Here is a 15,651-nt window from a genome sequence, read left to right on the forward strand (position 1 = left end):
TGTCACAGGTCACGTCGATATGTTGGATGTGTCATATGTTATGTGGATACGTTGGATATGTCACGTCGATATGTTGGTGATATGTTGGATGTGTCACAGGTCACGTTGGCATGTTGGATGTGTCACATGCCACGTTGATATGTTGGATGTGTCACATGTCACGTTGATATGCTGGATGTGTCACATGTCACGTTGATACGTTGGATATGTCACATGTCACGTTGATACGTTGTATATGTCACATGCCACGTTGATACGTTGGTTGTGTCACATGTCACAGTGATACATTGGATATATCAAATGCCACGTCGATACGTTGGATGTGTTACATGTCACGTTGATATGCTGGATGTGTCACATGTCACGTTGATACGTTGGATATGTCACATGTCACGTTAATACGTTGTATATGTCACATGCCACGTTGATACGTTGGTTGTGTCACATGTCACAGTGATACATTGGATATATCAAATGCCACGTCGATACGTTGGATGTGTTACATGTCACGTTGATATGTTGGATGTGTCACAGGTCACGTCGATACGTTGAATTGTCACAGGTCACGTTGATAAGTTGGATGTGGCACATGTTATATGGATATGTTGGATGTGTCATATGTTATGTGGATACGTTGGATATGTCACGTCGATATGTTGGTCATATGCTGGATGTGTCACAGGTCTCGTTGGCATGTTGGATGTGTCACATGCCACGTTGATATGTTGGATGTGTCACATGCCACATGGATATATGGGATGAGTTACAGGTCACGTTGATATGAATGACTTTGTCCTAAGTCATATGTCAGCGAACCAAACAATGGAAATACCTCATGAAACGCTCATCTTTTGTCATTTTAACCTTCAAAGTTGGAAAGAAAACTAAATTTTAAACTAAACTTTATTAACTTGTAGTCAACACCTAAAACATTTGAAGGGTATTTTCCCCTTGTGTGGATATGTCGGATGTGCCAGGAGTCACAAGGATATTTTGAATATGTCACGTGCATATGAATGACCTATGTCAGCTAACCAAACAAAGGGAATACCTCATCAAATTATTGTCTTTTGTCATTTGAAAATATGAAACGAAAATTTAATTTTCAGAACTTTATTAACTTGTAGTAAACATTTGGAACATTTGAAGAGTATTTTACCCTTCCCACATCAATATGACACATGATACATGTGTGCCAGTATGTCACGTGGAATCAACCAATATAACTGCGGTACAAGATAGCATATGATAACGCCCAAGACTATTATTTATATTCAATCATTGAAATCCTGAGTAGAATACCTGCATTTGATAGCCTCTGAGAAACATAATATGCTTGACGTTAACAGCGATGACGAAACATTTTCCATTTACACTCCACTGCACTGCAACATCAAGCTGTTGTGTTGGGTTTTTAGGAGAAGGGTTGCGAGTTACCCTTGTACGCTAATACAAATGCTAGCAATACAGGAACTTACTTTCCTGGACCAGTGTTTACACACAGGAAACTATACATCACGTCAGTTCTGTGGTTGTGAAGAGTAACATGTAAATATAACACCTGGAAATGATTACGTATAAACCATATGGAGAGTAATTAGCTACACATTCATTGAGTGCTACAGTCATAGACAAATAGGAGGTGTAATCAAACCTATATGCAACTATTGAGCCACGTCATCACTCTCAGTGCTCTGAGGATGGACATTCATTTGTTGGGTGTCCTAGAAGATGACACCGACAACATACTTGTTCCTCTTCACTATGGGCAAACATGCAAGCATCTTGATACCGGCAAAAAGACCCCAAGACGATGTTGTTACACATGAAAGTCTTGTATTTATACAAATTGTTCGTTGTTTTATCTTTAACATACGTATCTCTCTTTTCAAAGAAGGATGTCTCCGGTACCGTGTGATCATGTTTGCATTTTTTTACCTTGTACACATTGAAAATGATATTCACAAGGAGTAGTGTACCACTGGTACCTTTTGGACTCTTTGTACTTGACCTGCTGAAATGGATCTTCGTTTTGTCTTGAATGGTGGCTACTACATTTTGTAGGTACAGGATCCTCACATTGATTAGGGGCCATTTTCTGTGTTGCATCATTTTGTTTGATCTTGCTGAGTGGAGTAAGACTAGAGGGCGTATTTGGACTTTTCCTAGCAGGATTACTTTCTGTGTCCGAAGGTCCGTAGATATGGGCAAAGCCAGAGACAAAGCCAGTGGTTGCGGAAGGCGGTGTCACTTCATCGTCATCTTCACACTCATGGAGGATATTAAACCTGTTGGTTGAACATAGATCAAGAGCTGTGTCCTGTCTCTGTTTATTAGTATGCTCAAAGTATGTCAACACATTTTCGCATAAGTTGGGCTGACATAGCCTTTTCAGTTCTGGCGTATAGCGCGCTAAAGGAGTATCCTCATCCAAAGATTTATCTTGGCACTGGAGGAACAGAATCACTAGGTCCTGACTCATTGCAGCCTCTGATGACTTTGGAAGTAACCAGGCATGTTTCCAAGGCCATTTGAACTGATCCAGTATTTTCTTTAACTCCATGAATTCTTCGTTTCTGTCATCTTGAAGCTGGCGGACGCATTGCCTTAGCACGATTCCACGATTTAGCAACTCATTCCTGTAATGTTGGGTGATAGTAAACCTTTCACTGATAAATGTAAATTTTCTTAAATTTTCTTGTTCTGTTAGACACTGCACTGTCATTAATTCGGGATGCTTATTTTGAAGACGCTTCAGGTCTGCACCCAGACTCTTTTCCATTGCCCAAACCTCCACATTCCACCTCTTCTCGATAGCTTTTTGAATGCAAGGAGACATGTCATTGTCACCGCTAACTATCACAACAGTAGATCCAAATTCCCGATTTTGGGAATCACAAACTAGTTCTGTGACATCAGCAACAATTTGGGTATCAACTTTCTTCTCTTTCCCTGTCCACTGACTTCTCTTGTGTTTCTTGATTTCCCGCCTTTTTCTTTTATTTTTTTCCACACCGTGTCAATTGGAGGCGGCTCTGATCCATACAATATTGCTTTATTTACCACTCTCCCGTTGCTTATCAAATTAGCTAACCTTCCAACATCTATTCTCAAACGAGGGTCCTCTGTGAACTCTTTTTTGAGACTGTACCCTTTCACTTTTTTCGCTTCTATCCACAAATTGGAATCGTCCAGAAAGATCCATATCCCTTCAGCAGACATCCGTATCAACAATCTGTAATTGCAATAGATAGATATCCATGAGGTTCTGACGTATACATTATTATTTACGCAGCCAAATAATTTCATTTGAAATCTCGAGCCCCAATATGAGTTGAACAAAACAACACTTTCAATATTATTTGAATATGTTTCGCTATTTTAAAATTCCGTGTTCTCTAAGCTCAGGATTATTTCATGAGGTGGAATGTTGATAGGTAAAAAGCTAAAGCTATAGTTTTCATAGTATAATTGACTATACATATATTCAAAGTAGACGCCGCACTCACCTTGGTTAGCCCCACTATGCACGACTGTATGTGTTGGAGTCACGAGTGTCGAATTTAAATACGGTTACATATCTTACATCATGGTTGTTTATATAGCAGCTGGTAATTCCCTTGAAAGGCGTACCTCAGTGAAAGATCCGAAAATAGACCGTTATCACCTGATTGTATCATTGTGACATTTGTGACCTTTCTTTTTGGTGACTGTGAGGACAGACTGGATGTGTAGGACACCTGAGTGCTGCTATAATGGCCAACCCGCTTTCCCAAGCACAACTCCCACTTCAACCACATTTTTTTAAAATGTGAGCGAATGTTGTTTGGCCCCGAAACTAAGTTTTAGTTTATATATCAGTGGGTACAAAACAACGCTAACAATATCATTTGAATGTTTCACTATTTGAAAATTCTATGTACCCTTAGCTCAGGATTATCTTATGAGGTATAAGCTAACGCTATAGTTTTCATACTAGTATAACTGCCTCTACATATATTCATAGCTGACGCCGCACTCGTCTTTGTTCGCCCTACTATATAGTGTTGAATTTAAATACGGTAATATATCTTTCGTCATGGTTGTTTATATACCAGTTGGTAATTCCTGGAAAGGCGTACCGCAGTGTAAGGTACATCGACACCTGATTATGTCATTGCGACATTTGTGATCTTTCTATTTGGTGGCTGTAAAGCCTGACTGATATGTAGGACACCCGAGTTCTGATCATATATTGGCTACCTTAAACTTCTCTAACCCCCCCACCCCCACCCCGCTTCCCCACCCCTTTTCAATTACAGTTTATTAAATGATGTTGGGCGCCGTATATGGAGGTATAATGATGTATGGTAGCCAATCCTACCTCATGGTTGTTTATATTTAAGTTGGTAATACCTGGCTGAAAAGGCGTACTGTAGTGTAAGGTACGAAAATAGACCATTATCTACTGATTATGTCACGATGTCTGATATTTGGCCTTCAACGCTTCAAAGGTTTACATACCTTATCCACGTGATGTCTTTGTTAAAGTATTTCGTGTGTGCGTGCGTGCGTGGTTCGTATATCAAGCATAGTATAACATAGGCGGATCCAGGAATGTTCAAAGGGTGGGGTAACCCCCTGAACCCCACCTTGGCTCCACCAATGTAAAACATTAACTTCCTCTGGATCCGCCAATGTATAATGAGTATCTTTTCTTCTTCGAACATCCGGTTTCGACGGGAGGTGTCCGGATAAGAGTATGCCCTGATGAATCCCATCGTATATTTCATACATCGTATAACTTTTGTCAGTCATCGAGGGCTCCGGATTAGTAAATATTAGGTAGGTTCCGCTCAACTGTGAACTGATATACTTCAGCTTTCATCGAATTCATAATCTGTGTTTAGGAATTCCACAGGTATACCATCAAAGGTTATTCCTGCGGTATGATTATATTGTACACTCGAGTATCTGAATGGGGGAAATATATTAAACTCTTGACAGGTTCTCAAAAGGGGAAATCCTCCACGTTTGCCATACATGGTGTTGCCATTAAAACGACACACAATCTAATAATGACAATCACGAAATTTTAATTTAAATTCAAAGTGGTTTGGGGTAAAACAACAACACCTGGACATAAACCATTGAAGACACCGTTGATGTGCATATACAGTTTTAATGTGTGTATCCCTGGATTAAACGGCGATCTTAACTGAGTGGACAGTAACATCATTTTCGATGACAATGAACTGAGGATGTGCTCCTCTTCTTCTCACTGGAATTGTGCAACGTCGTTTACCATCAAGATCCACCTGCACAAAATATACATTTATACTGTAATAGTCAAACAACAGTCAGGATAGTCTAACTTTACCTGATACAATCTGACATACAACATCATCCATATGCTGATCTATATACCAACCCTCCATATACTGACCCTGTATACCTACCCTCCATATACTGACCTTCTATACCCACCCCCATATACTGACCCTGTATACCCATCCCCCATTTACTGACCCTGTATACCCACCCCCATATACTGACCCTCTATACCCAACCCCATATACTGATCCTGTATACCCACTCCCATATACTGACCATGTTTACCCACCCTTCATATGCTGACACTGTATACAACCCCCCTATATACCTACCCTGTATACCCACCTCCATATACTGACCCTCTATACCCACCCTCCATATACTTACCCTGTATACCTACCCCCATATACTAACCCTATATACGCACCTCCATATACTAACACTCTATACCCACCCTCCATATACTAACCCTCTATACCCACACTCCATATACTGACCCTCTATACCCACCCTCCATATACTAACCCTCTATACCCACCTCCATATACTCAACCCTATATACCCACCTCCATATACTGACCCCGTATACCCACCCTCAATATACTGACCCTCTATACCCACCCTCCATATACTAACCCTCTATACCCACCCTCCATATACTAACCCTCTATACCCAGCCTCCATATACTGACCCTCTATACCCATCCACCATATACTGACCCTCTATACCCACCCTCCATATACTAACCCTATATACCTACCTCCATATACTGACCCTGTATACCCACCCCCATATACTGACCCAACATACCCACCTCCATATACTGACCTTGTATACCCACCCTCCATATACTGACCCTCTATACCCACCCTCCATATACTGACCCTGTATACCTGCCCACATATACTAACCCTGTATACTCACCCTCCATATACTAACCCTATATACCCACCTCCATATACTGACCTTGTATACCCACCCCCATATACTGATCCTCTATACCCACCCTCCATATACTAACCTATATACCCACCCTCCAAATACAAACCCTTTATACCTACCCCCCATATTCTGACCCTGTGTACCCACCCTCCATATACTAACCCTGTATACCCACCCCCAATATACTGATCCTGTATACCCAGCCCCATATACTGACCCTCTATACCCACCCTCCATATACTAACCTATATACCCACCCTCCAAATACAAACCATGTATACTTACCCCCCATATTCTGACCCTGTGTACCCACCCTCCATATACTGACCCTGTATACCCACCCCCAATATACTGACCCTGCATACCCACCCTCCATATACTAACCTTGTATACCCACCCACATATACTGACCCTGTATACCCACCCTCGATATACTGGTCCTGTATACCACCCCCCTATATACTTACCCTGTATACCTACCTCCATATACTGACCCTCTATACCCACCCTTACATATACTGACCCTGTATACCTACCCCCATATACTAACACTATATACCCACCCTCCATATACTAACCCTATATACCCACCTCCATATACTGACCCTGTATACCCCAAACCCATATACTGACCCTCTTTTCCCACCCTCCATATACTAACCCTATATACCCACCCTCCAAATACAAAACCCTGCATACCTACCCCCAATATACTTACCCTGTGTACCCACCTCCCATATACTAAACCTGTATACCCACCCCTCCATATACTGACCCTGTATACCCACCCCCATATACTGACCCCGTATACCCACCCCCAATATACTGACCCTCTATACCCACCCTCCATATACTGACCCTGTACATCCACACTCCGTATACTGACCCTGTACACCCACTCTCTATATACTTACTGTGCATACCCACCCTCCATATACTGACCCTGTATACCCACCCTCCATATCCTGACTGTGCATACCCACCCTCCATATACTGACTGTGCATACCCATCCTCCATATACTGACTGTGCATACCCATCCTACATATACTGACTGTGCATACCCACCCTCCATATACTGACTATGCATACCCACTCTCCATATACTGACCCTGTACACCCATTCTCCATATACTGACCCTGTATACCCACCTTCCAAATACTGCCGATCTATAAACACCACCCTCCATATACTCACCCTCTATACACACCTCTCATACTCACCCTATACATTCCATCTTTCAGCACTATTTTGACTGTGCATGGCTTCCCGATTCGCAATGTCTGCCTTCCACCGTGTTGCTCTTTGCCCCACTTATTGTTGATAAGCGTATTGCAAAGGATACAAAAATTCTCATTGCCAAATTTGAAGCGGAAATCAACGTAGAATACTGCGTCCTGGTTGTTTCTCACATAGACATCAAATCTGAATGATAAATATGTTTTACCCGATTATCACAATCAAAAGGCTTCACATTATTACTGTAGTCCTACCACTTGAAAAAGTAGAATGAAGTTCTTGAGTGAACCACTTGAAAATGACACAGAGGGGGTGCGTAGTTCATTTCACGGACCCTAACTGTATTTACATAATCCCTTGAGCTGTTAGCAATATACAAAAATCTAGCCAAAAATTTAAAATACATATTCTACGGTTAAAACGAAGAAAGATTAAACTTACTTTGAATGTGTTGGGACTTACGTATCCTCTCAGGAGGACAATTATTTTGCTCGAGCTAGGTCTATATCTACCTTCTACATGGAAACACTTTCTATACATTACGAAAATGGAGCCTCCTGTTAAAAGTGTAATACAATTGTTCTTTGATTGTATGCACGTGATGTGTTTCATTCAAAAGGTTGTTGAAACAAAGGATATGGAATTCGTAAGGCGATCCGACCAAGAACTTCATGTCAACTTTGATATATTGCTAGTGCTTCCCCTAGGCATTCATAGAAGGGCGCAACACCCTGCCCTTATATTGGCAAACTGCCCTTTTCATTTGGTGCCTAGTCCTTCTTTTGAATGCATTAACTGAAGTTAACACTTGGATTACTAAATACAATACTCTTTTGAAATAAGGCAGCCCCTTTTGAAATTCTGTCCCTCTGCCCTTTTTGAATCCTGGGGGAACCACTAATCCACCAAAGGGATAGACTAACGCTTAGTCCCTGAATATATATAATTTGATAGTAACAAATAAACCCATTTATATTGAAAAGGAACCCCAGTGATTTAGGAGATTCTGAACCTGGGGAAATCTACACATGCTTCATTTAGTGTATTAGCATTATAGTGAGGGTTAGGCAGTCGGCAAAAGAATGTGGTTCAGGGACTGTTGGACACATTTCCAAAGGGATAAGACATTTAAATGACTTTCGTACCGCTTTGGAACTTTTCCGCTGAGAAACAAAACATAAGAGGTTACAATTGTGTGCACGCAGTTCTGTAAATAAATCTGTACTAAAAATCTAACAGCTTACAATCATTTGTACATTTTCTGTAATATCTGAATATACCACTCCACATTATATCATGCTGCAACACATGAGGGGTATTGTTGTTCTTAATCAAGTTATCATAAAATATCCTTGAACCTTTAACATTTGAGATCATATCTTGGTAAACACTATTAATGTTTAATTGATTTAAAAGCAGAGAATTATGTTTCCTACAAGTTTTGCCCAGTTTACTGGGATGTTATTTTTAACAAATGATGATAACCTAAGAAGGTTCCTCTTATTTTGCACCTCTGTTTTAGATCTTCAAAACTGAGAAATCCATTTTCATTACAAATATCTTTGACATAATGTGTACCGCAATCAAACCAATTTTTTTTATCACGTATGGAGAAGTTTTAAAGAAATGATTTAACCAAAATGTCTGAGCCAGGATTTGTTCATCACTGTCAAAGGCGTGCTTTTTGGTGATATTTTCAAAGCATTGATAAAGCATTCAATGTCAATCATTCTGATGCCTCCATCCTAATAAGTTCTACTGATATTAGATCTTTTAATCTTAACATTTTCATTAATCCAATCTATAGATTATTTTATTGAGTTCATCGATGAATGTTTTTGGTGGGTTAGGGAGTGCAGAGAAAATATGTACAAGAGTAGAAATTACTAGAGTTTGGACAACAGTGATTTTCCCTATTAGAGTCAAGTTTCTTCTTCGCCAACTAGCGAGTAATCTAGTAATATGTTCTAGGCGTTTTCTTGTGTTAATTACCCAAAGGTCTTTAAGAGAAGCATTCAGTGTTATTCCTAAGATTTCAAAGACACCACTGTGCAAGTCAAGGTAAAAGTCATTGGCTAAAGTTATATTACTACCTGTCATTGAGCCTATCCAGATAGATTTTGTCTTGTTTATGTTCATTTTGAGTCCTGACATTTGATAGAATTTTATTCAGTGTTTCAATTGCAATTGAGGCTTGTTTCGGATCCATCTAGATATAGCTGTGTATCATCAGCATTTTGTCCAAGTTTCTGTTCTATATGATTAAGTGTTATACCCTTTATATCAGGATTCGACCTTATCATAATGCCTAATATTTCAACTGCATTGATAAATAAATAAGGTGAGACCGGATCTCCCTGTCTACATCCCCGTTCCTGATGGAAAAAGGAAGAAATATTCCCATTTTGTATCACAGCTGTCAGAATTTGAATCCATTTGATAATATTGGCCCAAATCCAAACGCTTTCATTACCTGTGTTATAAATGTTTTGGTGATAGTGTCAAAGGCTGTTTCAAAATCTATTAGTAATAATAGGCCGGGTTTATATAACCTTCTTGTTTCAAAGACAATATCATAGAGAAGTCTTATATTTTCACTCATACATCTCCCACGTATAAAACCTGTTTGATTCTCATGTACAATTGTATCTAATGTTGATTTAATCCTGTTTGCTATACATGTGCTTATTATTTTGTAAAGGGAATTTAGTAATGAAATAGGTCGCCTTTTTTTTAGAAATGTATGTGCACACAGTTGGTTATGTATTTATTATGTATATACCATTACTTTGCAAAATGGGATAATATATTATTTTCTGCCATAGAAGAGAAACGTGGTATTAGACTATAAACAAAGAAATGAAATATGTAAATATTTTAGTAGTACTTCGTGCAAAGTGGTATCACATATATTTTTACAAACCACTAATGACAATGCCTCATGTTCACACAACTCACTAATGACAATGTCACAAAATGACATGCTTGTCGTAAGCGGCGACTATCGGAATCGGGTGGTCAGGCTCGCTGACTTGGTTGACACATATCATCCTATCCCAAGTGCATAGATCCATGCTCATGCTGTTGATCACTGGAATATTTGACGCAAACTCGATTATTAACAGACCGCCGCCATACAGTTGTAATATTGCTGAGTGCGGCGTTAAACAACAAACCAACCAACCAACTCACGAGAGAAGTATGATGTTATAACCGCACGACTGGTGCTGGAAGAGGTACTACTATATAAGGGATACTGGGCCACTCTAGATTGATTACCTTGAATCTTTGTTTGGAGTTCCTCTTATGGTGACACTGAATTCTTCCCAAGAACCACATGGCAGGAACAAAGGGTAGTACGTCCTCTATAAGTGGACATATTTGACTCAGTGTAGAATAGTATAGTGCTGGATTTTCCTCCTGTTTCTAAAATTCGCCCTCTCGAACATACTTAAGGGCAATGCTGACAGGTTATAGCCAAGTGTTATTATAATCAGACCCAGAAGCTCACTACCGCTACACACTGACATTGGTAACGGTCTGAAGCATTACGCTTTTTGAGGAACAATCAACTACAAATGACTGGGTACCCGTGAAGATCCGCATTAGAATTGATCTTCAGCAACCCATGCTTGTCGTAAGAGGCATCTAACGGGATCGGGTGGTCAGGCTCGCTGACTTGGTTGACTCATCGTATCCCAATTACGTAGAGTGATGCTCATGCTGTTGATCACCGGATTGTCGGGTCCAGACTCGATTATTTACGCAATATAGCTGGAATATTGCTGAGTGCGGCGTAAAACTCACTCACTCACAAATGACTACTGGGCCTATACATACCTACTTCGTAACTAAGAGGCTAGGATTAGTAGACACTTGGTCCAGTGTAAGTTAGTGGAGCTTGGACATTTTCAAACAAAATAGTTAGTACCAGAATGCATGAAGAATGTCCACTGGTTCTCTCCCAAAAATAGTTGAATCCTGTATCTAAATATACCTTTAACTTATTGAGGTACATGACATACAATGTAAACTTCACTTTAACACTGGGCGTACCGACAGATCAAACTAAGAAAGACGGTGTCTTATTTCAACTTACTGGGGCGGTGGGGTAGTCTAGTGATTAAAGCGTTCGCTTGTCACGCCGAAGACTCGGGTTCGCTTCCCCATGTGGGTATGATGTGTGAAGCCCATTTCTGGTATCCTCCGCTGTGATATTGCTGGAATATTGCTAAAAGCTGCGGAAACCTAAAACTCACTCACTCACTTATGTCAACTTACTGGATTACATCCGTCCATACGCCTATATTTCGTTCACTTGTATTACACTTCGACCTAGAGACATACGGTGTCTTATTTCACCTTACTGGGGCGTACAACTAGATCATCACACACGTACCAGTCACACGTACATACAGTGTTGCACTTCAACTTACTGGGACGTACAACTAGATCCTCACACACAAACCAGTCACACGTACATACAGTGTTGCACTTCACCTTACTGGGGCGTACAACTAGATCCTCACACACAAACCAGTCACACGTACATACAGTGTTGCGCTTCAACTTACTTGGGCGTACAACTAGACCCTCCCACACGCACACCAGTCACACGTACATACAGTGTTACACTTCAACTTACTGGGACGTACAACTAGATCCGCCCACACATACCAGTCACACGTACATACAGTGTTACACTTCAACTTACTGGGACGTACAACTAGATCCCCCACACACACCAGTCACACGTACATACAGTGTTGCACTTCAACTTACTGGGACGTACAACTAGATCCGCCCACACATACCAGTCACACGTACATACAGTGTTACACTTCAACTTACTGGGACGTACAACTAGATCCCACACAAACCCACACGTACCAGTCACACGTACACGTACATACAGTGTTACACTTCAACTTACTGGGGCGTACAACTAGATCCTCCCACACATACCAGTCACACGTACATACAGTGTTACACTTCAACTTACTGGGACGTACAACTAGATCCGCCCACACATACCAGTCACACGTACATACAGTGTTACACTTCAACTTACTGGGAAGTACAGATCCCCCACACATACCAGTCTAGGATCCCCCCACGCACACCAGTCACACGTACATACAGTGTTGCACTTCAACTTACTGGGACGTACAACTAGATCCGCCCACACATACCAGTCACACGTACATACAGTGTTACACTTCAACTTACTGGGACGTACAACTAGATCCCCCCACGCACACCAGTCACACGTACATACAGTGTTACACTTCAACTTACTGGGACGTATAACTAGACCCCCCACACACACCAGTCACACGTACATACAGTGTTGCACTTCACCTTACTGGGACGTACAACTAGTTCCGCCCACACATACCAGTCACACGTAGATATAGTGTTACACTTCAACTTACTAGGACCTACAACTAGATCTTCACACACAAACCAGTCACACGTACTTTCAGTGTGTTGCACTTCAACTTACAGGTTTCTTCCACTTGAATCGTCCGCACGTCCCTATACATTGGCACACGCCGATAGTCTTCTTCGAACAGGTTTTGAAGTTCGGATCTCGACACTTGTATGTAGTAACTCCATTCGAAACCTGTCTCCTTGCACCCTTCACATCTGGCCGCTTATCCCCAACTTGAATCTCTGTGAAGACAAATCTTTCATACCAGGCATCAACACAGCATCAAGCCATTATTAGGTCTTCATAAAAATGGCAAACAAATTTAATGTACAAGACAATCTTCACAAAATGTTTAATCAACACAGACACTTTGTTTCAGAGTACTCAAAGATCACGCTCTTTTCATGCTGAATTCAATAAATATTGTCAGTGAACGAGTAACCTGTTTGGGGCAAATGGTCGCCGCCCTAAATTTTGTCTGTTGTGTTCGCACCAGCCATGATTGTGGAAGACTTTTTAACAAAAAATCAGACATTTCATAGTTCAGAAAACTGAATCTGAACAACTAAAATATTACCAGCATCTACATCATATGGTGAAAAGAAGTCCCAAGATCAAAAATGGTTTTAGAATGGTATGCCAACACAGGCACATTCCAAGGAAAACATTGTTCTGCTGAATGAAGACAGCTCTCAGCGAAGTGCAGGCCAGGCAGTATTCCGCACGAACACACAGTTTCTGTCTCCCTCTCAATCTCCCCGTTCACATGCTCCAAGTAACAAGTCAAAAGGTTTCGTTACAAGTAAAACCGAACAACTAACATTGATAACAATTTAATGCTCAACACAGACACAAAGCTGAGATCTCACAGACAATTATGTCAGACAAAACATGAAAAGCATGAAGTTCCCCTACAATTACCCATAAGCCCCCATGTGCCCTCATCTTTTACAGTTGCTAACTGACTTAAAGCACTACTCACAACTCGGTCAATCGCATCGGTAATCCTTTATTGGTGTCAAAGACTGCTGTGTCCAAGTGGAATGGACCGCGTATATACCTCGAGTTGTTTTACAACCGAAAAATATGTGAATATAGGTAAGATACGAAGTGAATGTGTGAGTATGGTTTTACGCCGCTTTTAGCAATATTCCAGCAATATCACGGCGGGGGACACCAGAAATGGGCTTCACACATTGTACCCATGTCGGGAATCGCACCCGGGTCTTCGGCGTGACGAGCGAACGCTTTAACCACTAGGCTACCCACCGCCCCTGGAAGATACAAAGAGACCAAGCTTCGTCACATCAAAGTTCGACAAAAAGGTGTTTACATAAGTTGGATATTGTCTTGGAAATTATCCTTAGTTTGAAAATTTAACATAGAGGAGCCACATGGTTGTTCTGTCTTCAGACCCTGAAGAGATACCATTAAAACATTTACTTAAACTCTACGAGCTTTGTCATTACCTGATACAAATGGGTGATTGCGTTGAAATACTTGACACCTGAGGCCAAGTCCGAGTGAACATCCGTCACTGTGGCACTTGCACTAGGAAAATACAAACTCATGTGTTCATTAAGATTTGACTTATTTCAAAGCGAGCTGAATAAACTAGTCCCACAAAGGATAGACGATATGAGTGTAGGCAATCAAAATGCCATGTGTTCACGTTTGGTTTGAGGACGACAATTATTGCCTAAGCAAATCATATCATATCATATCATATCATATATCATATATACATTTGTATAGCGCCGATATCCAGCTCTTGTATACTTCTTGTACTGTATTATTCACTTGCCAACTTTAGGCTCAAGTGCCAGGTTTGATTGACAGACTGGCTCGGTCTGCATACAGTACCGATTCGATGTAGCGATTTGTCATCTATACTTCATTATTCAGTCGCCAAGTTCTAGAATTCTGTTACAGTCACGCTATTGCTGTAATATTCCACATGTGACTTTGAATTATATCTCACTAGAATGATGATCAAACAGTTGATCGATCCAGCCCCGCGACTTCTCTTCTTTGTTTTCGACGTTAGGGGGGACAACCACTGACTAATCGCCATAGCGCCACCGCCGTCGAAACTTGATTGTGAGGGTGATGAAATATCGAAAGAGGAAAGTTGAACGTATTTTCATTTCGAATATATTCTAGTTTTCAGATTGTATATGGTGGGTAAAATGAGTTTCATGCCCGATGTTAAATCGTATCGGCCAGCTGATGTGAGTTGGAAGCGTATTTCTTCGAACCATTTGTCAAGCAGCGCACGGCTCCGTCAAAAAATAACTCAGACGAGAGAAGAAGACTCACTTCATTTTTCAACAAATCATTCTTTTTGCAATGTTGGTTTTGACCTGGATATTTTATTCTAATTTAGATACAAATTTAAGGTACAAATGTATGGTCAAACTTGTAAAATATTGAAATGCCGCTCACTCCAGATACATAGAGCCTGTGATGGCAAATTCCTTTAAACATAGGGTCCGCAGTTATCCAATCAGTTAACTAGCATTGAAGTAGAATGCCACACCAAATAAAACTATATTAATGTTTATTTCAGCCAGAGATGTTTTACTGTTAATTACTAATGTAAATACTGATGTTGCAAAGAGTATGTAATAAGTTCAAAGTTTTGTCAATTAAGTTACATATTGACAAAAGTATGGCTTCTTGAACAGTAATAATGTTTGTTCTACAGGATCTGAGGCCATAT

At 40.6% G+C, this 15,651-nt stretch overlaps 1 protein-coding gene across 1 annotated transcript; it reads right to left on the minus strand.

Moving 5' to 3' along the window:
- Window positions 1–1,097: 1,097 nt before the first annotated feature.
- LOC124265041 lies at window positions 1,098–3,625 on the minus strand. Its single transcript, XM_046699829.1, has 2 exons — window positions 3,510–3,625; window positions 1,098–3,235 (listed from the first exon to the last, which is right to left on the minus strand). Exon 2 carries the CDS (start codon window positions 2,837–2,839, stop codon window positions 1,919–1,921), a length of 921 nt encoding a protein of 306 aa, XP_046555785.1. The 5' UTR covers window positions 2,840–3,235; window positions 3,510–3,625; the 3' UTR covers window positions 1,098–1,918.
- Window positions 3,626–15,651: the final 12,026 nt, after the last annotated feature.

Source organism: Haliotis rubra, unplaced genomic scaffold (genome assembly GCF_003918875.1).
Source record: "Haliotis rubra isolate DU_JTF1 unplaced genomic scaffold, ASM391887v1 Scf959, whole genome shotgun sequence".
Lineage (NCBI taxonomy): Eukaryota > Metazoa > Mollusca > Gastropoda > Lepetellida > Haliotidae > Haliotis > Haliotis rubra.

What these genes read in the sequence shown, in the direction of transcription:
- LOC124265041 (XM_046699829.1), bottom strand. Translation starts at nt 2,839, where the DNA reads ATGTCTCCTTGCATTCAAAAAGCTATCGAGAAGAGGTGGAATGTGGAG.